We start from the raw sequence: 18,875 nt of genomic DNA, 5'->3' as shown, positions 1-18,875 counted from the left end.
CCAAAAATAAAAATAAAAAACCAAAGAAAACATTTCAAGATTTATTTATTATTATGTGTACAGTGCTCTGCCTGCATGAACCCCTGCAGGCCAGAAGAGGGTGCCAGATCTCATCCTAGATGGTTGTGAGCCACCATGTGGTTGCTGGGAATTGAACTCAGGACGTCTGGAAGAGCAATCAGTGTTCTGAACCTCTGGGCTGTCTCTCCAGCCCTCAAGTATTTTTCTTGGCAGTGAATGGATAGAGTCATTGAGCCTCCTTGGTAGCACCTGGCTGCTGTGGCGAGCCCAGGCCTAGGTGATGGCAGATTGGTGAGGTGGAGGTGGAACATGCTTGTGCATGATGCATGTGCTGTGTCTGTATGGCTTTGCCTCCCTGATTCTTCTGGAAGGTCCTGTAGGGAGGGATCAAGGGAAACATCTGCCTGGAATGGCTAGGGGAGTACCCACTATCAGTTACAGTGTGATGGGTTTCAGAGACCACTGAGGAGTGGGACTAATGACAGATGGTGCTTCCTGGGAAGCTAGAGGAGGGCCTGGCATCCTGTGCTCCCCACCCCCTTGAGTTGTAGTGGGACACACTCTCAGACCTGAGTCGCCAGGGTTTGAGTTGTAGTGGGACACACTCTCAGACCTGAGTCGCCAGGGTTTGAGTTGTAGTGGGACACACTCTCAGACCTGAGTCGCCAGGGTTTGAGTTGTAGTGGGACACACTCTCAGACCTGAGTCGCCAGGGTTTGAGTTGTAGTGGGACACACTCTCAGACCTGAGTCGCCACGGTTTGAGTTGTAGTGGGACACACTCTCAGACCTGAGTCGCCAGGGTTTGAGTTGTAGTGGGACACACTCTCAGACCTGAGTCGCCACGGTTTGAGTTGTAGTGGGACACACTCTCAGACCTGAGTCGCCACGGTTTGAGTTGTAGTGGGACACACTCTCAGACCTGAGTCGCCACGGTTTGAGTTGTAGTGGGACACACTCTCAGACCTGAGTCGCCACGGTTTGAGTTGTAGTGGGACACACTCTCAGACCTGAGTCGCCAGGGTTTGATCTCAAATGGTATGGAAAGTGGTTTTAAGACAAGCTGTGGTCCACCCCTGGGGCAGGTCATCATGATTTCTGGCCAAAGCTGTGCTGTGGCTTATTAGGTATTATAGAGGAATGTTAATTCAGAACATGGCTATTCTGGCAGGAGATCACATCTAAAGACTTTTTATGTGATCCAGCTGGCAAGAGACCTTCTAGGCCTGTGTGATATGGCTGGAACACAAACACACCTTTAAGCCAGGAGACAGGCCGACAGCCTGTATAGGCCAGCCTGGTATAGAGCAAGTATCAATCAGGTAAAGAAAAGCTTTAGGTCTAGGTATGGTGGAACATACCTTTAAACCTAAACTAAACGAAGGAAGGTAAAGTTTGTAGAAGGAAGCACCCATGTTTGAAGGTGATGTTTGGCAGAAAAAGTGATGAAGCAGAGAAGGATTTGACAGAATTGGATATGCCCAACTCTCGAAGAGAGAGAAAAGGGAAGCTACTTAAGGGGCAAGAGAGGAAGAGAGAGAGAGAGGAGGCAGTTTTACAGGGACAGTAATAGAGAGATAGGTTGCAGAGAGAAAACTCAAGTGAAGATGGAATGAGCCAGAAGATTAGATTGCTGAGTTAGTTTGAGGCTAAGCAGAGTAATTCTGGGCCTAGAGAGAAGTCAGATTAAGTAGGTCAGCTGGGAGAGGAGTTGGAGCTAGAACAGCTGAGTTGAACCAACCAGCCAAGAGCTCAGAAAAAACAAGTGAGGGTGAGCTTTTTAAACAGTAGGTCTCAGAGGCTGAAAACATTCTAGGCCTAGGTTATACGGAGCCTAGAAGCTTCCAGGACTTGGTCTGGTTAGCAGAAGGAGGCCGTTAACCTCCCAGATAACAATTAAATCAGGAGAATAAAAGACACTTTTATACAGTGTACTTTATTGACAGTGCCAGGAGGTTCCAACTGCTGCATCCTCCACCTTCCCAGAGACAGAAAGGGGTGCTGCCATCAAGTTTTCAGTTTGCCTTTCAGGGTGTGTCTGAGACCAAGTGCTCTGTCATTTTCCACATAGAGTTTCATCATTGTGGGTGCAGATCACATCTCCTGTGTGGCCAGCAGCCTCAGGACCAACCCTGACAGCTGTCCCAGCTGTGGCTCCCGGAACAGTAGAAAGATTGTGCTTGTTTCCTTTAAGAGCTGCAGTTCTGTTGTGTCTTAGGTTTGTGTTGTTTGTAAGAACATTTAATTTATTCCTGAAAATTTCCTGATGTATTTTCTGCTTTACTGTGAAGTAAGTACAGACATTCTAGGTAGCAAAGATTTGGGTGATGGGGTGGAAGAACTGGAACTCACTTTCTACCAAAACATTCACAGACAAGGCCTGGACATTGCATTTTCATTCTTAGCATATGTGGATCCTGCAGGGGGAGAGTGGTGTTGAGTGAGAAATCAGTGTGGCTGAAGGATCTTGCTGAGACATGCCTGTTTATAACACACTTCAGGGCTTGGGGTAGGCATGCGAAGAGCGTTCACCTAGCATGTGGAAGGCCCTGGCTTCTCTTCTCAGTATTAGAAAAGGAGCACAAACAGTGTACGCTTTCCTAGAACCAGAGCTTACATCTGAGCAGTCTTCTCTGACCTGTGTTCTCCTGTGCCTGCTTTGTCTGGAGCCCTGGCTCTCCACCTTATGTGCTCTGTGGGCCAGGGTGCTGGTAGTGCCCCGGAGCCTGCACCCAGCTCCTGCCTTTGCCCCAGCACCACGCTGACTTCAGATCCATGTTTTAGAGGCCAGGGCACCAGTGAGGAGCATGGTATGACGAACAAGGTTCATTTCAGTGGTAGCACTGGCTTAGGCAGCCAGACAGCTGGAGGACTGACAGGACTTCTGCTGACCAACAGGTTCTTTTCAGGGTTTTCTGGTGCTGTTGAAAACAGTTGCATTCTTCACTTAACCATTTTGTTGCCCTTCAGCCCATGGATGCAAACCATTTCCAACAGAACAGCCTCTTCAGGTGCAGCCAGGAGGCAGATGAGGGGGCATTGGTGGTGGAACAGTTTGAAGATGCTAAACCCAATCTTGGACACTAGGCAGAAGAGCAGGTTACAGTTGGCCTGTAGGTGGCGGCATGAGCTTGTGAGGGTCCAGGTGTGTCTGAGCCATCCATGCTGATCAGTGGACTTTAGTCTTTTGTTCAGGACAGGGTTGAGTTAATCTTCCATCTCTGGGATTGCTGGCCTAGGAGGAAACAAATCTTACATATTTATTTTTAAACTTTTACATGCATTTATTGTCTTCTCTGCATATGAGAGAGACACACAGACAGAGGAAGTCTCTCGGCCATGTGCATTTGTGGAGGTCAGAAAGTGACTTGCAGAGTCAGTTCCCAGTTCTTTCCTTCTGCCATGTGGGTTCTAGGGATTTGAACTTACATTGTTAGACTTGACTCCAGGCACTTGGACTTGCTGAGCCATCTTGTCAGCCTCTCTCTCCCTCCTCCCTCTCTCCAACAGCTGTGGACCTAAGCCATTCTCTTACAGCAGAGCTTTTATTCCCACAAAGTAGTTGCAGCTAACATTGATTGCAGTGTGTGGCTGTCAGGCTCTGCCTATGTGTACTAATCCAGTCTGTCCTCTCTGTTTTGGTTTTATGAGATCATCTTACTCTCTATCTAGCCCAGGCTGGCCTTGAATCATCTGCCTCAGTTTCCTGAGTAGCATTGATTGCAGGTGTGTACCAGAAAGTAAAAAGTAAAATAAATCTTAATAGCAACTGTTGTCATGTAATCCAGATCTGCAGTGAGCTTGAGAAGGAGTAGGCTCTTCTGTCTGACCTGTTGCTCTTTGGAGTGTGTGTGCATGCTCATGTATTTGAGCCTATGTGTGCAGTCATGTTTTCTGGGCTGTGGGATGATCGGCTGGATCATCAGTAGACCATTGGTCTGGTGAGTTTGGGCCCAGGGCAGATGGGTCACAGCTCTGTGTCCTCACTTAGCAGTGTTGGGAAACGGAGAGTGATGGTCTGCACGCAGCTGCTTTGTGTTTAGTAGGCTTCTGGGATCCCAGAGCTCTCTAAATTCAAGAGGCATCAGGTTTAATGGAGGCGATGAGGGTTCAGGGTCTGTTCAAGCCTGGTGTCCTCAGTTGCTGCTTCCTTCCTGTCCTGCCCCAGACCTGGCTGCCTGGACTCAGCATGTGTCCACACTGATGTCTCACCTTTACATCTCAGTTCATCAGACACCTTTTCGGAGCCCACTGCTCTCAGCTGCAGGTCTCCTGCGCCCTTCTGCGGACCTCCAAGCCTTCGATGGGAAGCTCGCTCCTGGCTGCCCTTGTTCCTCTTGGAGATTTGTGCTCAGAGGAGGTTAGGGTCTCCTTAGATGGTGGCTTTGGTTGTCCCACTGGTTGTGGGAACTAGGATGAGCTGTGCAACGGCAGGCTGTACAGTGGATGTATGGGCTCCTCTGTCTTAGAGCGTTCGCTTGGTTCCATGGGTGAGAGCATACCGAAGTATTCCTCCTGATAGAAATGCTTATGTAGGTTGAAGAGATGGCTCAGAGGTTAAGGACGCGGGCTGCGCTTCCAAAGGTCCTGAGTTCAATTCCCGGCAACCACGTGGTGGCTCACAGCCATCTATCTATACATGAGATCTGGTGCCCTCTTCTGGCCTGCAGGCACACATGCAGGCAGGATATGGAATAAATAAATAAATCTTCAAAAAAAAAGAAAGAAAGAAAGAAAGAAAGAAAGAAAGGAATGCATATGTAGTCTCTTACATGTCACTGCTCCCCAGCTTTGGTAACCAAGTCTTGGCTGTGTGAGACTTTATTGTCCCACATAGGTGGTGTGAGTGAGGTGACAGGGCCAAATCTCCTGGGTAAGATCACATACCCCCAGTGATCCCTCTGTCTTCCAGTTTTCATCAGGGCTTGCAGGCGCTAGCCATTGAATTTTGGCATTGTTCTGCATGTGCTAGTGGTTGAGCCAGGCTAAAAACGTCCCATCCTGTAGGGCGTTCAGACCGTAGAGAGAGCTTGGTAGAAGTCAGTGGTGGCTTTGGGCTCAGGCTTGATCATGCCAAACGGAGCATTTGCCTGAAGACTGGATAGTGGAAAGTCCCCTTTGGAATGAAGGTAGGACGTTTGATTTTGATGTTAAGTGGATAATGGGATGAAGAGTCGCAATTGAACACCTGTCTGGAAGAATGAGAATAGGAGCCCGTACTGACATGCTGTCACTCAGCACAGAATGTTCTAGTCTCCTGGTCAGAACCCATATTACTACATTCCACCAGGGTGGGACCCTGTTGTGCTAGGGGTGCTGGGGGTGGGGTCGGGAGCAGTGTAGATGAGGCCCTGGAACTAGGAGGTTGCGGGCAGTGGGGCATCGGTCAAGTTCCTTGTCTTGCCTTTCTCCTCTGGGTCTGCTCAGGTATCGCTGGCATATAAAGAGGGGGATGGAGCAGCTAAGCAGGTATCAGGCATTGTGTGGGCTCAGCAGTTACTGTTGCCTGCAGAAGGTTGTCTGCATGTCTCCTCACCTGCTAGCAGTGTGGCTGGCAGGCTGAAGTGTTTTCTTACAAACAGGTGTGCTGTGAAGTTCTTAGACCTGCTGGGCATGGTGACAGTACCTGCTGTCCTAGCTGCTCAGGAGCCTGAGGCAGGAGGATTGCTTGAGCCATGAGTTGGAAGATAGCCTGGAAGACACCATGAGACTTCATTTCTTAAAGACCAAAAGAGAATCAGTGCTGCAGTAAACAGCAGTAGCAGCAGTGTGCGGGGCACAGTTTCTCACAGCCCAGACTGCCCTAGAACTCCCAGTCCACCTGCCTGGGATTCCCAGATGTTGGGAAGATAGCTATGTGTCACCGTACAGATACCATCCCTTATGAGGGTTTGGTTTGGTTTGGTTTTTTGAGACAGGGCCTTTCTGTGTCACCCTGGCTGTCCTGGACTTGTTTTGTAGACCAGGCTGGTCTGGCACTCAAAGAGATCCTCCTGCTTCTGCCTCCTGAGTGCTGGGAATAAAGGCGTGTGCCACCGTGCCCAGTTTGAGTGCTTTATTTTTAACAGAGTATTTGGGCTATATTAAGGAAAATAGTGTTAGGGCTAGAGCAATGGATGGCTCAGTAGGTAGGAACACTTCCTATTCTTACAGAGGACCCATAGCCATCTGTAACTACAGTTCCAGGGCATACAACACCCCCTTCTACTTCCGTGAGAACCAGTCATGTACACGGAGCAGTCCATACATGTAGGCAAAACACTCGTATGCATAAAAAAAAAGAAAAGAAAAGAAAATGAAGTAATGAAAGTGCTTTTGGCCAAGCCGGTGGTGGTGCACACCTTTAATCCCAGCACTTGGGAGGCAGAGACTGGCGGATCTCTGTGAGTTTGAGGCCAGCCTGGTCTACACAGGACAGCTAGGGCTACACAGAGAAACTCTGTCCTGAGGGGAGAGGGGTAGGGAGAAAGTTCTTTCAACATGGCTTATAACTGTCATACATGTATAATTTTTTTCTTCTGGATTTTGCTATTTTCCATTTTATTTTCTTCTCCTTTATTAACTTAATTTTAACTATTTTACTTGAGACAGGATTGTGCTTTGTTAGCCCAGCCAGCTTCAAAATGACAGTGTTCCTCTTGTCTCCACCTCCTGAACTCTGGAGTTAAAGGCACAAACCACCATGCCTGACTTCCCTAGTTCTCTGGTTGGTTTTGGTTTGGTTTTGTGTCCCTCTTTTAAAAAAGAAAGAAAGAAAAAACAAAACAGAACAAAACAACAACAAAAAACCAGGGGTCTTACTGTGTAGGTTGGGCTGGCCTAGAACTCACAGAACGCCAGGGTTGCGGGTATCAGCCCCCACTGCATTTCCCTAGATTTTCAATGGGCTGCAACTCCCATTACTGTGAGTTGTTTTGTTTTGCTGTTGTTTATCAGATCTGGGGTGAAACCTGGGTCCTTGTGAATAGTAGGTGTGCAGTCTCAGGCACAGCCCTACTGAGCGGCGTCCCACCTTTATGAGGACTTAGTATATTCCATGGCAACCCTGGCTACCTAGCCAGGAAGGAAGGGGTAACCGTCTCTAGCTCCTGATATTCCTCCTTCCTCTGCTCCTGGGCTTTCTTCTTGGTTCTGAGGAGCCCGTGCAAACCTCATCCTTGCAGCAGAGCATGGCAGTGCTGCTCTCTGACCATGGGTAAGAGTTAGTCCTCTTAATGACAGTCTTTACTCTAGAAGACAGGGATCACATGACATCTTCAAGAAATGGAAAGTCGCAGGCCTTTAACCCCAGCACCCAGGAAGCAGAGAGAGGCAGGGGAATGTTCTGTGAGTTCAAGGCCACTGGGGTCTACATAGTGAGTTCCAAGAAGATATAGAGAGACCTCAAAAATAAGTTATAAATAAATAAATAAATCCTTTATTTATTTAATGCCTTTAATCCCGGTACTCTGGAGGCAGAAGCAGGCAGGTCTCTGAGTTCCAGGCCAGCCAGGTTTACAAAGTGAGTTCCAGGATGGGCAGGCCTACACACTGAAACCCTATCTCGAAATACCAAAAACCAAAAAAGTCACCTTTTGAAAAGGCCTGTGTAATCACTGTCAGTTTTCCTCAGAGAGTGCCCAGTTTATGTAAGTCTGCCCAAGACTGCCCTTGTTACCTTTTCTTTTTAGTGAGGCCCTCCCTGTGTAGACCACATTGGCTTCAAACTCATCAGCCTTCCTGGTGCTGCTGAGACTATTACCATTCCTAGCTGGCTTGTTCTCTTTTGTGTGTGTGTGTGGGGGGGGCGGTTGTATATGGTGTGTGTTTGTGCAGGAGTACAAGTGTGGGGCTCAGAGGACAACCTCAGATGTTGTTCTTGCCTTCCACCTTGTTTGAGGCAGTGCTTGTGCGCACCAGGTCCCCTGTCTACCTCTCATCTCACTGTCAGAACACTGGGATTACAGATGAACTTCTGTGTCCGGCTTTACGTGGGTTCTGGGATCCAGCCCTGAGGAATAAGCCTGTGTGGCCAGAGTTGCATTTTTATGTACACACGATGGAAGCTTTGACTTGGGACTCAGAAAACTATGTCTATTGTTATGACCAAATGGCACTGCACTTCTGCTAACCTTTTAACACCTGATCCTCTTCTGTTCCTTCTGCAGCATGGTCTGAAACGGTGAACATGGACTTTTCTCGACTGCACACGTACACCCCACCCCAGTGTGTGCCAGAAAACACTGGCTACACCTACGCACTTAGGTGAGTGAGTGCCCTGGTGGGGTGCAGCGCTACAATGCCTCAGAGCACAGTTAAGTGTTGATGTGACAGTCACACAGCATTGAGCTCTCCACACATAGCTTATATGTGAGCATGGAGGCCATGGGCGGCTCCTAGAGCTGTGGACTTCTGAGTCACACTCAGGTGTTAGTCACTTGGAGTGAGTCACTGTTTCAGGCTCCACCCTGTGCCCATGATTGAGAGCAAGCCTGTGAGTGTGGCTGGTATTTTGTTACTTGCTTTAATAGTTTGGGCATCCACTGAAGACCCTGGACTGGGGGCTGTGTTTGGAAGGACAAATTCCAGGAGCATGCTGCAGACAAGATGCCTGGGTCCTTTGATCCTCAGTAGCTTCTTGCTGCTCTGTTCCTTTCTCCTTTGCCAAGTGGAAAGGGTAATTGCAGAGGGCCTCTCCCTCCAAGCCTTGGTGTGTGTTGAGGAGACTCACTTGCACTACTAGGTTAGGGCATGCCTGGCAGGGAGGAAAACTTGGGTGCTTAGCAAGATGTGGAGGCACAGGGGATGTTGTGTACTGGGTCATTGTCCAGTGGCTTCACGTATAAGGGTGAATCTACAAGAAAACCTAAAGGAAATCAGGAACTTTCTAAAGATAATATTCTCTGTGTGCGTGTACACATGTGCATATGTGTGGGCATAGATGTGTGTAGGTATGTGTATGTGGAGCCAGAGGTAGCCAATGGGCATCTTTCTTGTTCCCTTTTACCTTTTTAATTGTTGCAGGGTCTCACTGATTTCAGAGTTCATCCGTTTGGGTAGTCTAGCTAGCCTGCTTATTCCTAGGATCTTCACTTCCTGAGCACTGGGTTTATGGGCAGGCTGCCATGTCTTCCTCATGCCACCTCGGAGAGCACTTTTCTCTTGAACCCTCTCCCCAGCCCCAAGAAGGTGCTTTTGGACAGCAGCGGTCAGTAGTGATATGTGACCACTCAGCTCTTCATTCCCGTCCTCACGTTGCACTTGTAGTGGACACTTGCTGGGCCTGGTTTATGTTTTGAGACAGGTTGTCCCCATGTAGCCCAGGTTAGCCTCACTCAAACTCACAATGATGTTTTGGCCTGGAGCCTGTAGTATGTCAGGAGTGAGTGAGTTGATGGCTCAGATGACTTCCCTGAGCTTGTCTGGGAACATAGAACACAGTTATTCTTGGTGACTTATTTTTAGCCTTTATGACCTATTTTAAGTACAATGTTAAAGAATCCATGTGTCCATGGAAACCTGTGCTTGCTGCAGTGAGGTTTGTGGCCTTTTCTCAATTAGGCTTGTGGGGCCTGTGGACAGGTGGTGTGGATGGTGGCAGGGCGGCAACGTGTTAGGTATGTAGACTGGGGTCCAACTGAGGATTTTAATCCACAGAGCTGTGCTTAAAATGTATGAGACTGAGTAGGCCAAATCTGTCTAAAGACACAGATGGAGGAGGCGCCAGTGAGTGCCATTAGTAGTATTCCTAGCTTTAGTTGGGTCCTTGGGGTGGACAAGATGGACAGTCAGCAGAGAGTTGGTGCTACCAGTGGGTGGCAACTGGGTCCCAAAAGTAAGTGAGCTTGCCATAGGCCATGGACAGCAAGGGCCAGACATGAGAGCAAGGCTGGGATGGTGGAGCTGGTGTGACAGAGATGAAAGGAAGAGCCAGCAGGAAGGACCAGCATAGGCCCAGCTATGGCACAGGGAGACTGTGGGCATGGTTCCATGCTTCTAGTCCCGGCTTCTCGGAAGACTTGGCATGGTCCCTGGCCAGATGCTCAGTGTGGCCAGAGGTGCCCTGCTTCTTCCAGTACCACCTGCTAACCCATCCTAACGCTAGTCCAGCAGCTTTCATGTCTTCATTCTTAGCCATCTCAGGGACGATCCGGACACTCCATGGTCTTTCTCTTGGAAAATGCTGCACACTATTAGAATTTAGAGAGAGTGGAGAAGTTGCTCTGCTGCCACCAGCTCCATTTTGCAGTGACATTGGCTTCCTCAAGCCTCTACTGGTTTACTCTGAGTACTAGTAAGAATATCAGTTTTGATGGGATGTGGTGACATAGGCCTTTAACCTCAGCACCTATGAGCCAGAGGCAGGTAGACCTCTGTTTGAGGCCAGCCTGGTCTATGGAGAGAGTTCCAGGGTAATTCAGACCCTGTCTCAAAAAAAAGGGGGGCGGGGATTCTCAGGCTCTTCTCCGTGTGTTTAGAGTGAGTTTTCCAAAAGAGGACCCTTACCCTGTGTTTGGATAACTTCTTTCTTGAATCTACCCATATTTCCTGTGAAGTGGGGTTAGCTCTAGAAGCTTGAGCATTTATTCTTTGTGTATGTACACACACATCTGTTTTCATATTTGTTCATGTGCGTGCGTGCGTGCGTGCGCGCGTGCGTGCTGAGGACAGATATCAACCTCAGTTGTCATCTACCTTGTTTTTTGAGGCAAGATCCTACCTGGCGCTCATAGGTTGAGCTAAGCTGGCAGGGATATTCTGTTGTCTCTTCCAGTGCTGGTGTTAGAATCATAGGCTACTGATACTTGGTGTGTGTGTGTGTGTGTTGTATGTGCTAAGTCCTGCCGCTTATAATTTAAGCAGGTTAGTAACTGATTTATCTCTGCAGATACAGTTTTTGGTTTTTGTGAGATCTCAACTAGCCTGGCACTGAATGTCAATTATGTATCATTTTACCCTCTTCACTGACATGGCTCCATGCCCAGTGGTATGATGGAGTCCTGTGTCATAGTCTAGAGAACTGAGGTGGCTTGTGTGGCTCCTTGAACCACCTGTTGTCAGCCCAGTCAGCTGCTTAAAAAGATCACGGCAGCCTTTGCATCCCTCAGAGAGGAAGCCTCTCCTAGAAGCCCTCAGGCCTTGAACTCTATGCTTTGCAGACAGTTACTGCTTTTTGTCCTCTAGCAGGAGGGAGGCTGGCTATGTGAGGGGATGCAGTACACCAGCCTCAGTGTGCCTGAGAGCTGGGTGTCTGCCCCAGGCCAAGTGCAGTAGAGAGCCAAGGGTGGTTAGACAGAACTTTGTTAGTGAGTCAGCTGCTTGAAGCCAGGGCCCTCGGGGAGCAACTGATCTGGTGGGATGGAGCATGATGTGGTCAAGTGTGCATGTTACTTTTCACTTTGGGGCCCTGCTGAGAGTCTGGATGCTGTTGTAGGACATAAGGGAGAATCCAAGGTGTGGAAACTGAAGATGTGACTAAGAAGGATGGGTCCCTGGAGGCTGGGAGGGACTCAGTACAGAGCACAGGACATGCTGCAGAGTCTCTAGACAGGAAGGAAGGGCGTGTGTCAGGCTTCCCTCTTCCAGGAGGTGTGTGTGTGTGTGTGTGTGTCTGTGTGTGTGTGTGAAGCTGCCACACAGGAGAGCAGAGAGAGACAGTAAGTTAGAGACTTGTCTAGACTACAAAGTGAATTCTAGGGTCTGTGGAGATGGCTCAGTTGGTTAAATTACATGTTACCACCAAGCCCATTGAACTGACTCCTATCCCTGGGAAACAAATGGTGGGAAGAGAGAATTGTCCCTCACAAGTTGTCCTCTGACCTGCATGTATAACCCATGGTGTGCTTTCTTCCTCCCCCAATATAAAAATTAAATCTTATTTCTAAAAAGTAAGTTCTAGGGATGTGAGCTTTTTTGTTTGTTTTGTTTTGGTTTGGTTTTGGTTTTGGTTTTTCGAGACAGGGTCTCTCAGTGTAGCCTTGGCTGTCCTGGACTTCTTTGTAGACCAGGTTGGCCTCGAACTCACAGCGATCTGCCTGCCTCTGCCTCCTAAGTGCTGGGATTAAAGGCATGTGCCACCGCACCCGGCTCGGAATGTGAGCTTTTAAGAGAACTAAGCTGTCCCTTTTCTTAGGGATGGTCTTCATAATTGATCACTGGGGCCTGTAACTTCATCTGCCACTTTGTTCTTCCTGGTGCTGGACAAGACCCATAAACACAGCTACTTAAAAATGTTTCAGGATTTGGGGGTTTGTGCAGCTTGAAGTGGGGTTCAAGGCCCCCTCTGCATCTGGCTCTGGGTATCTTCACCTGTGGAAGCCATGTTTAGGAGTAGTGGTTTATAACCTGGACAGCTTGAGTAGCCTGAGACATACTAAACCACAGTCCTGGCAGAACTGGGGTTACAACAGATAAACAATAGAAACTTAGGAACTGTCAAGTCCAGACCTGCATTTGGAGGTCAGTAGGGTAGCTGGTCCCCTCTTTCTTCCATTTCCTCTTGTACCTCTATCTCTACACTGCTGTTCTGTCAAGATTGGGAACTCAGCTGGGTGGTGGTGGCGCATGCCTTTAATCCCAGCACTTGGAAGGCAGAGGCAGGGTGGATCTCCGTGAGTTCAAGGCTAGCCTGGACTACAGAGCTAGTTCCAGGACAGCCAGAGCTATTACACAGAGAAACCCTGTCTTGAAAAACAAAACAAAACAAAATAAAACAAAAACAAACAAACAAAAAAGATTGGGAGCTCATTATTGCCCAGTACACAGAGAAAGTGTAAAAATCTTCTAGATGTTTTCTGTCCTTAATGCATATGTAGAGACTATGTGGGTTTCTTTTTTAGCATAGTGTGTCAGCCTTCTTATCACTGCAGTGAAATACGGGACAGAAGCCATTGAGGAGGCGTATTTTGGCTCACAGGTTTTCAGGTTGCGGGCCTTGGGCCTCAGCTCTGTTGACTCTGGACCATAAGTGTGTGGTGGAGCTGAGTTGCTTACCTCATTGAGGAACCAGACCAGGGTGCATGGAAAGAACTAGAGACCAAGTGTAACTATGAAAGGCGCAGTCCCAGGGATGACCATCTCCAGTCAGGCCCTGCCTGTCGTTTCCTGAATGCTCCAAAACAGTGCCTCCAGCTGTAGACAAAGTGTTAATTGTATAGCCCCTGGCGTCATTTCCTACCCAGACCATAGTAAGCAATGTGAGTGGCCAGTTTCAGCTTTCTCTTAGCCTTCCATGTGGAAAGTCTCTCTTTTCTGGCCGGATGGTTCTGGTCCTTTGCATACAGAGTGGCTGCAGAGAGCCACACCACAGAAGCAAACACGCACCGAGCTGTGAGGATCCCTTCCTCACCCAGCGGCTAGAGCCCAAGGGTGAGCTCGGGTTGAGGGATGGGAAGCAGAGATGGCGCTTACTGTAGTCACTGTCATAGTGCTGTGAAGAGATACCATGGCCAGAGCAACTCTTACAAACAGAAGAGTTTAACTGAGGACTTGCTTACAGCTTCAGAGGCTTAGTCTATTATCATGGCGGGAAGCATGCAGCATGTAGGCAGGCATGGCGCTGGAGAAGTAGTTGAATTGCTATGTCCTGATTTTCAGACAGTGGACAGAGAAGCCCGTCCTCAGTGATCCTTCTTCCAGCACAGCCACACGTCCTAATCCTCCCAGTCCTCCTCAGGTAGCTCCACTCCCTAGTAAACAAGCACTCAGCTGTATGTCTGTCTTATGTATTCTTACTCAGTTCAAGGCCATTCTTATTCAAGCTACCACAGTGCCGGTCCATAGCTGCAGATCAGTTCTGATGTGAAACGGAATCTGTACACTAAAGCCGTGGTTGGATACAGCACTTTGCTAGAAGGAAGCTCTCTAATTTTAGGGTTCATTGAAGCTAGCCTGGCAAGTGTTGTCATTGAGCACCTGCTGTCAGCTCCTGTCACATCCTGACTAGCATTTTTACTAGTGCACCCGATCATCCTAAAGACCATGCTAACAGAAGCCACGTGTACCACTTTCTGAGTGGTCTGACTAGTGGTGCTTACCAAGCCACCTGGGAGAGCTTACCTCACCCAGACCCTTGAGGCCACAGAGCCCTTGTGTTAGCAGGGCATGAGGCTAGAGAGCTTAGCACCTCATGGCTGCTAGGGCTGCCTATAAAGCAGCGCTCCCCAAGGTGCCTGTCATCCTGCCTACCTTATCTCTTCTTTATGTTATTGTGAAGTGGCCAGCTGAAAGCACTTTCTTTGCCTCTTTCCCCTCTTCTCCCAAGTTGCCTTATGCTCACTGTTGTCACCCTTACCTTGTGCAGCTTCTTTTAGGGTGTCTGGGTTACTTATGTCTTGATGAAGAAGGGTGCTGCTGATGGGGTTAGCATAGCCTCACCCTCAGGGTGCCCGAGTGGGCAAGCAGCTGGCTTCTGGCCTGAACAAACGGGGTACCACACAGAATAATGCGTCTTTCTATCCACTGCACTGATGTGACAGCTGTGAGGAAGGCACTGGAAGTGACAGAGGGGTCTTATGTTACTCTAGCCTCAGTTTATGAAAAGTGTCTTCTGGGGCTTTCCATTGTCTTCTCCAGAACATGCTATGCTGCTGAACTCACTTTCTGTGACTCCTGCAGTGTCCCTGTCTTGTTAGTTGCCCATTAGACCTGGTGTCTACTTGTAAATGTGCTCTGGTTTTATTTTAATACACTAACACGATTCCCATAGCTGGGGGTTGTAGCAGTCTTGGCATGCCTTAAAACAGCCATTCTCAGAGGAAGCCCCCGGCCTACCCATCTGGGCTCTGCAGGCAAAGGGGGTTGGAAAAGCTGCTCAACTGACTGCTGCCTGCCCTTGCAGTGCAATGACGTTATCACAGGAGTGTTGCAGCTCCTGGCCTGGCCACCAGTGCTCCCTCCAGCCATATCTCCCTCCAGTTCTAGTTACTCTTCGGATGCTCTGGATTTTGAGACTGAGCACAGGTTGGAACCTGTATTTGACTCTCCAAGGATGTCCCGCCGCAGCTTGCGCCTAGTCACGACAGCTACGTACAGCAGCGGGGACAGCCAGGCTGTTGACACGCACATCAGCACCAGCAGGGCCACCACCGCCAAGGACAGAGAAACCAGGTGAGCACTATGTGGCTTGTCTTCACACCTGTCACACCCACTGGCTTTTCAGCTTGTCAAATCAAGCTTTTCCCCTGGAATTGTGTGTGCACACACATGTTCACCTGCAGATCTGTACTGTGAACTGACTGAAATTTGTTCTGGAGTGTTCAGAGTCTCTGGTGTCTACCTGCAGAGTGGAGCTGGTATGCTAGTGTGTGTGAGATGGCAATGCAGATGCACATTCTCCGGGCCATAGGCATAAGCTACCTCATCCTGGCATGAGCTGAGCCTCAGTGGCCTACCAAATGTAGAGGGGTCTTGCTGAGTCAGCAGCAGCATTGCTGCTGATCTGTCACAGCTGACTCAAACCTGCCTGTGACATGTGCGAGCTGTGTACCTGTACACACTCAATTGGATGACCAGCACATTTTGTCTCTGTACCTTTTTTTGTTTGTTTGTTTGTTTGTTTTTGTTTTCTTTGTTTTTCGAGACAGGGTCTCTCTGTGTAGCCTTGGCTGCCCTGAACTGGCTTTGTAGACCAGGCTGGCCTCGAAGTCACAGTGATCCACTTGCCTCTGCCTCCCAAGTGCTGGAATTAAAGGCGTGCGCTCATCTCTGTACCTTTTATGACTTATTGTCACTGTAGCCAACGGCAAAAGTTCCCACCATCTGTACCTTTTGAGACACTGACTAGAAGTGACTGACACTCTTTATTTTGCTCATATGAAAATTGCATTACCCTCAAGGGCCCTTGAGTTGGCTGGCATCTTGTCCACATTGCATGAGGCCCTACGGTAGTAGTGTGACCCAGCCTGAGATGTGCAGACTGTCACAAAAGATGTCAGGCTATTGAGTTGTAGCAGCTGACTCCCAAGCAGATTTCCTTGCTGTCAGACCACCCAGAGGTGCTGAGGTGCCCAGAAGCTACTGTCCCTCAGACAAGAGACCAGAATGACAACTCTGCTGTATATTAACACTGGCTTTCACCACATCAGTTTTCTTAGCGAGGTAGCTTTGGTCCCTTGACCTATGTGTTACCCACTCATATCACTTGATGTAAGATTTTTGTTGTTGTTTTTTGTTTGTTTTGAGACAAAGTCTCACTGTAGCCAGGGCTGGCCAGAACTCACACAGAGATTTGCCTACCTCTGTCTGCGGATGGCTCGGATTAAAGGCACATGCCACCTCAGTCAGCTGTCATTGATTTTGGGGCCCCTTGTGTTGGTGATAAGAGTAAAAGCAGAGGTTCCTTCAGTTAATTGGCAATGTTGCTGTGCCCGGCGACTCTGTGCTAGATGCAGAAAGGGGTAGGGTTCCGGTGTGTGTGCCGCTACCTGATCAGAGCAGGGTGGCATGGTTACATGTATGAGCGCTAGTGATTGCTCAACTCTTAAGTCATTTTTATTTTCAGGTTATTTCAAGTTTGAGCCAATGTTGGGTTGTTGGGCCCAGAATAGTTTGAAACTATTTTGTGTTTATAATTCTAGAACAAATTCTTGGACTCTCAACTTAAATTTTTCTTTTTTCTTTTCTTTTTTTAGATTAATGGATGTTTAGATTATAGCAGACACAGCATAAGAAAATGACTTGTCTTAAAATGCTGTGTGTGTTCTCTGGCCCAATTTTTGTTGGTTAAAAAAAATCTGCCTATTTTTAAAGGAAAGTCTAAAAATGCATTTCTTACTTCTTTGTAGGACAGTCAAACAGAGAAGAAGTGCAAGCAAGCCAGCTTTTAGTATCAACCACCTGTCAGGGAAGGGCGTGTCCTCAAGCACCAGCCATGACAGCTCTTGCAGCCTGCGGAGTGCCACAGTGCTGCGACATCCTGTGCTCGATGAGTCTCTGATTCGCGAGCAGACCAAAGTGGACCACTTCTGGGGTTAGTCACAGACTCATACATCCTCACCCCTGAGGACTGTGTCTGCAGTCGTTCTGGGAGGGAGCCCAGGGAGTCAGGGTCTCTGCAGGCTCCTGGGGGCATGTGGACACTGCCTCAGTGGCTTAAATGAGGAGTTATTACTGCTCACCGAACCACGGCCAATGAAGCGAGCAGACAGCAGTCCTCCAGCAGTTCTTTTATATGGCATACTTAAATATGGTGTAAAAATCCTGGCATGTAAGCAACTAGACAGTGAAGGTATTTCTGAGTCATTAGAAAATACTTAGTATCCCTATGAGCATATACAGGGGGAGGAGGTCCCCCTCAGTCACAGTCATAGGGGAAGGGAGTAAGGGAGGAATGGGAGGATACAGGGGATGGGATAATAATTGAGCTGTAATATGAATAAATTAATAAAAATATATTGAAAAAAAGAAAAAAGGAAAAAAGAAAAAAAGAAAGAAAATACTTAGTATAAGCTCAGCATGACTGCAAAGTCCTATAATCCAAACACCCAGGGTGTTCAAGCCAATCCTAAACTACATAGTGAGTTCAAGGCCAGCCTGAGCTCCAGAAGACCCTGTCTCAAAAGACAGAGGACTTGCTGTGACATCAGTGCTGTAAGGCAAGAGACTGTGCCTACTCAGATGTAGGGCAATCTGAACCCCTCAAGGTAATCTGTGCCATGTCACAAAGTCTATGCACACAGACACAGCTCCTCTGCTACGAGCCACAGAGCTGCCTGCTAAGTTCTGCTTATGTTCTGGTTGCTCTGCTAAGGGAGTTAGAGCTAGCTTAGTTCTAGAAGTCTTGACTGATTCTCTTGGAATGCCTCTGCTTTGCTTAGTTACAGAGCAGTCTTAGGCTCAGGGCCATGCGTGCTGTAAATTAAAAGCCTCATAGTCACCAGGCAGTGGTGGCACACACCTTTAATCCCAGCACTCAGGAGGCAGAGAGAGAGAGAGAGATAGGCAGATGTTTGCTGACCTAGTCTACAGAGTAAGTACCAGGACAGCCAGGGCTACACAGAGAAACCCTGTCTCAAAAAAGATAGCTGGGTGTTGTGGCACATGCCTTTAATCCCAGCACTCGGAAGGCAGAGGCAGGTGGATCTCTGAGTCCGAGGCCAGCCTCTTCTACAAAGGGAGTCCAGGATAGCCAAGGCTACGCAGAGAAACCCTGTCTCGAAAAACCAAAAAAGGAAGAAGAAGAGGAGGAGGAGGAGGAGAGAAGAGAAGAGGAAAGAAGAAAGCCTAGAGGCTCTACATAGCTGGCTAGTTCTTCCCACTTGTCTATCCTTGTGGGCCAGAATGTGCTGGAATGCAGGGCTCTCCCGTGCCATTGCCTTTGGGTGGCAGAGGTTTCAAGCTTCTTAGGAATAGACCCCAACCATGCTGCAGCGTGGCACTGGCCTGTCACCTGGCACAGTTGTGGTGGGGGTTTTTGTATTTCACATCGTAATGTATGTATGTGTGTGTGTTTCAGGTCTTGACGATGATGGCGATCTTAAAGGTAATTACTCGGGTGCTTTGTACATTTTTCAAACCAGAAGCCATCTCTAGGTAATCTGTAGATAGTGATCAGTAGCTTTCATTTGCCTTTTGAAAACCTCAGGTGGAAATAAAGCTGCCACTCAGGGAAACGGTGAACTGGCAGCAGAGGTGGCGACCAGCAATGGATACACCTGCCGTGACTGCAGGATGCTCTCGGCGCGCACTGATGCACTCACGGCCCACCCTGCCATCCATGGGACCACCTCCAGGGTTTACTCCAGAGATAGGACTCTAAAACAGCGTAAGTCTCCTGCTTCTGTAGTTAGTACAAGGGTTTACCCAGCTCTTCCTTTTCTTGTAAATCTGACTACGGGTCAGGGATATGGCCCATGGTTGAGTGCTTGCTCAGCACAT

At 48.5% G+C, this 18,875-nt stretch overlaps 1 protein-coding gene across 7 annotated transcripts in view; it reads left to right on the top strand.

Moving 5' to 3' along the window:
• Positions 1-18,875, top strand: part of SUN1 (Sad1 and UNC84 domain containing 1) — a 49,762-nt gene that overhangs the window by 7,345 nt on the left and 23,542 nt on the right. For all 7 annotated transcript variants that reach the window (XM_084764247.1, XM_084764248.1, XM_084764246.1 and 4 more), the window contains exons 2-6: positions 8,168-8,264; positions 14,916-15,107; positions 16,784-16,968; positions 18,454-18,480; positions 18,583-18,762. In XM_084764247.1, coding sequence (XP_084620373.1) covers positions 8,188-8,264; positions 14,916-15,107; positions 16,784-16,968; positions 18,454-18,480; positions 18,583-18,762 — 661 coding nt within the window. In that variant the 5' untranslated portion in view covers positions 8,168-8,187. The remainder of the gene's footprint in view (positions 1-8,167; positions 8,265-14,915; positions 15,108-16,783; positions 16,969-18,453; positions 18,481-18,582; positions 18,763-18,875) is intronic.

The sequence above is a fragment of the Acomys minous genome (assembly GCF_964271855.1).
Source record: "Acomys minous genome assembly, chromosome: 16".
In the NCBI taxonomy this organism is placed as follows: domain Eukaryota; kingdom Metazoa; phylum Chordata; class Mammalia; order Rodentia; family Muridae; genus Acomys; species Acomys minous.
This window is presented reverse-complemented; position numbering and strand designations above follow the sequence as displayed.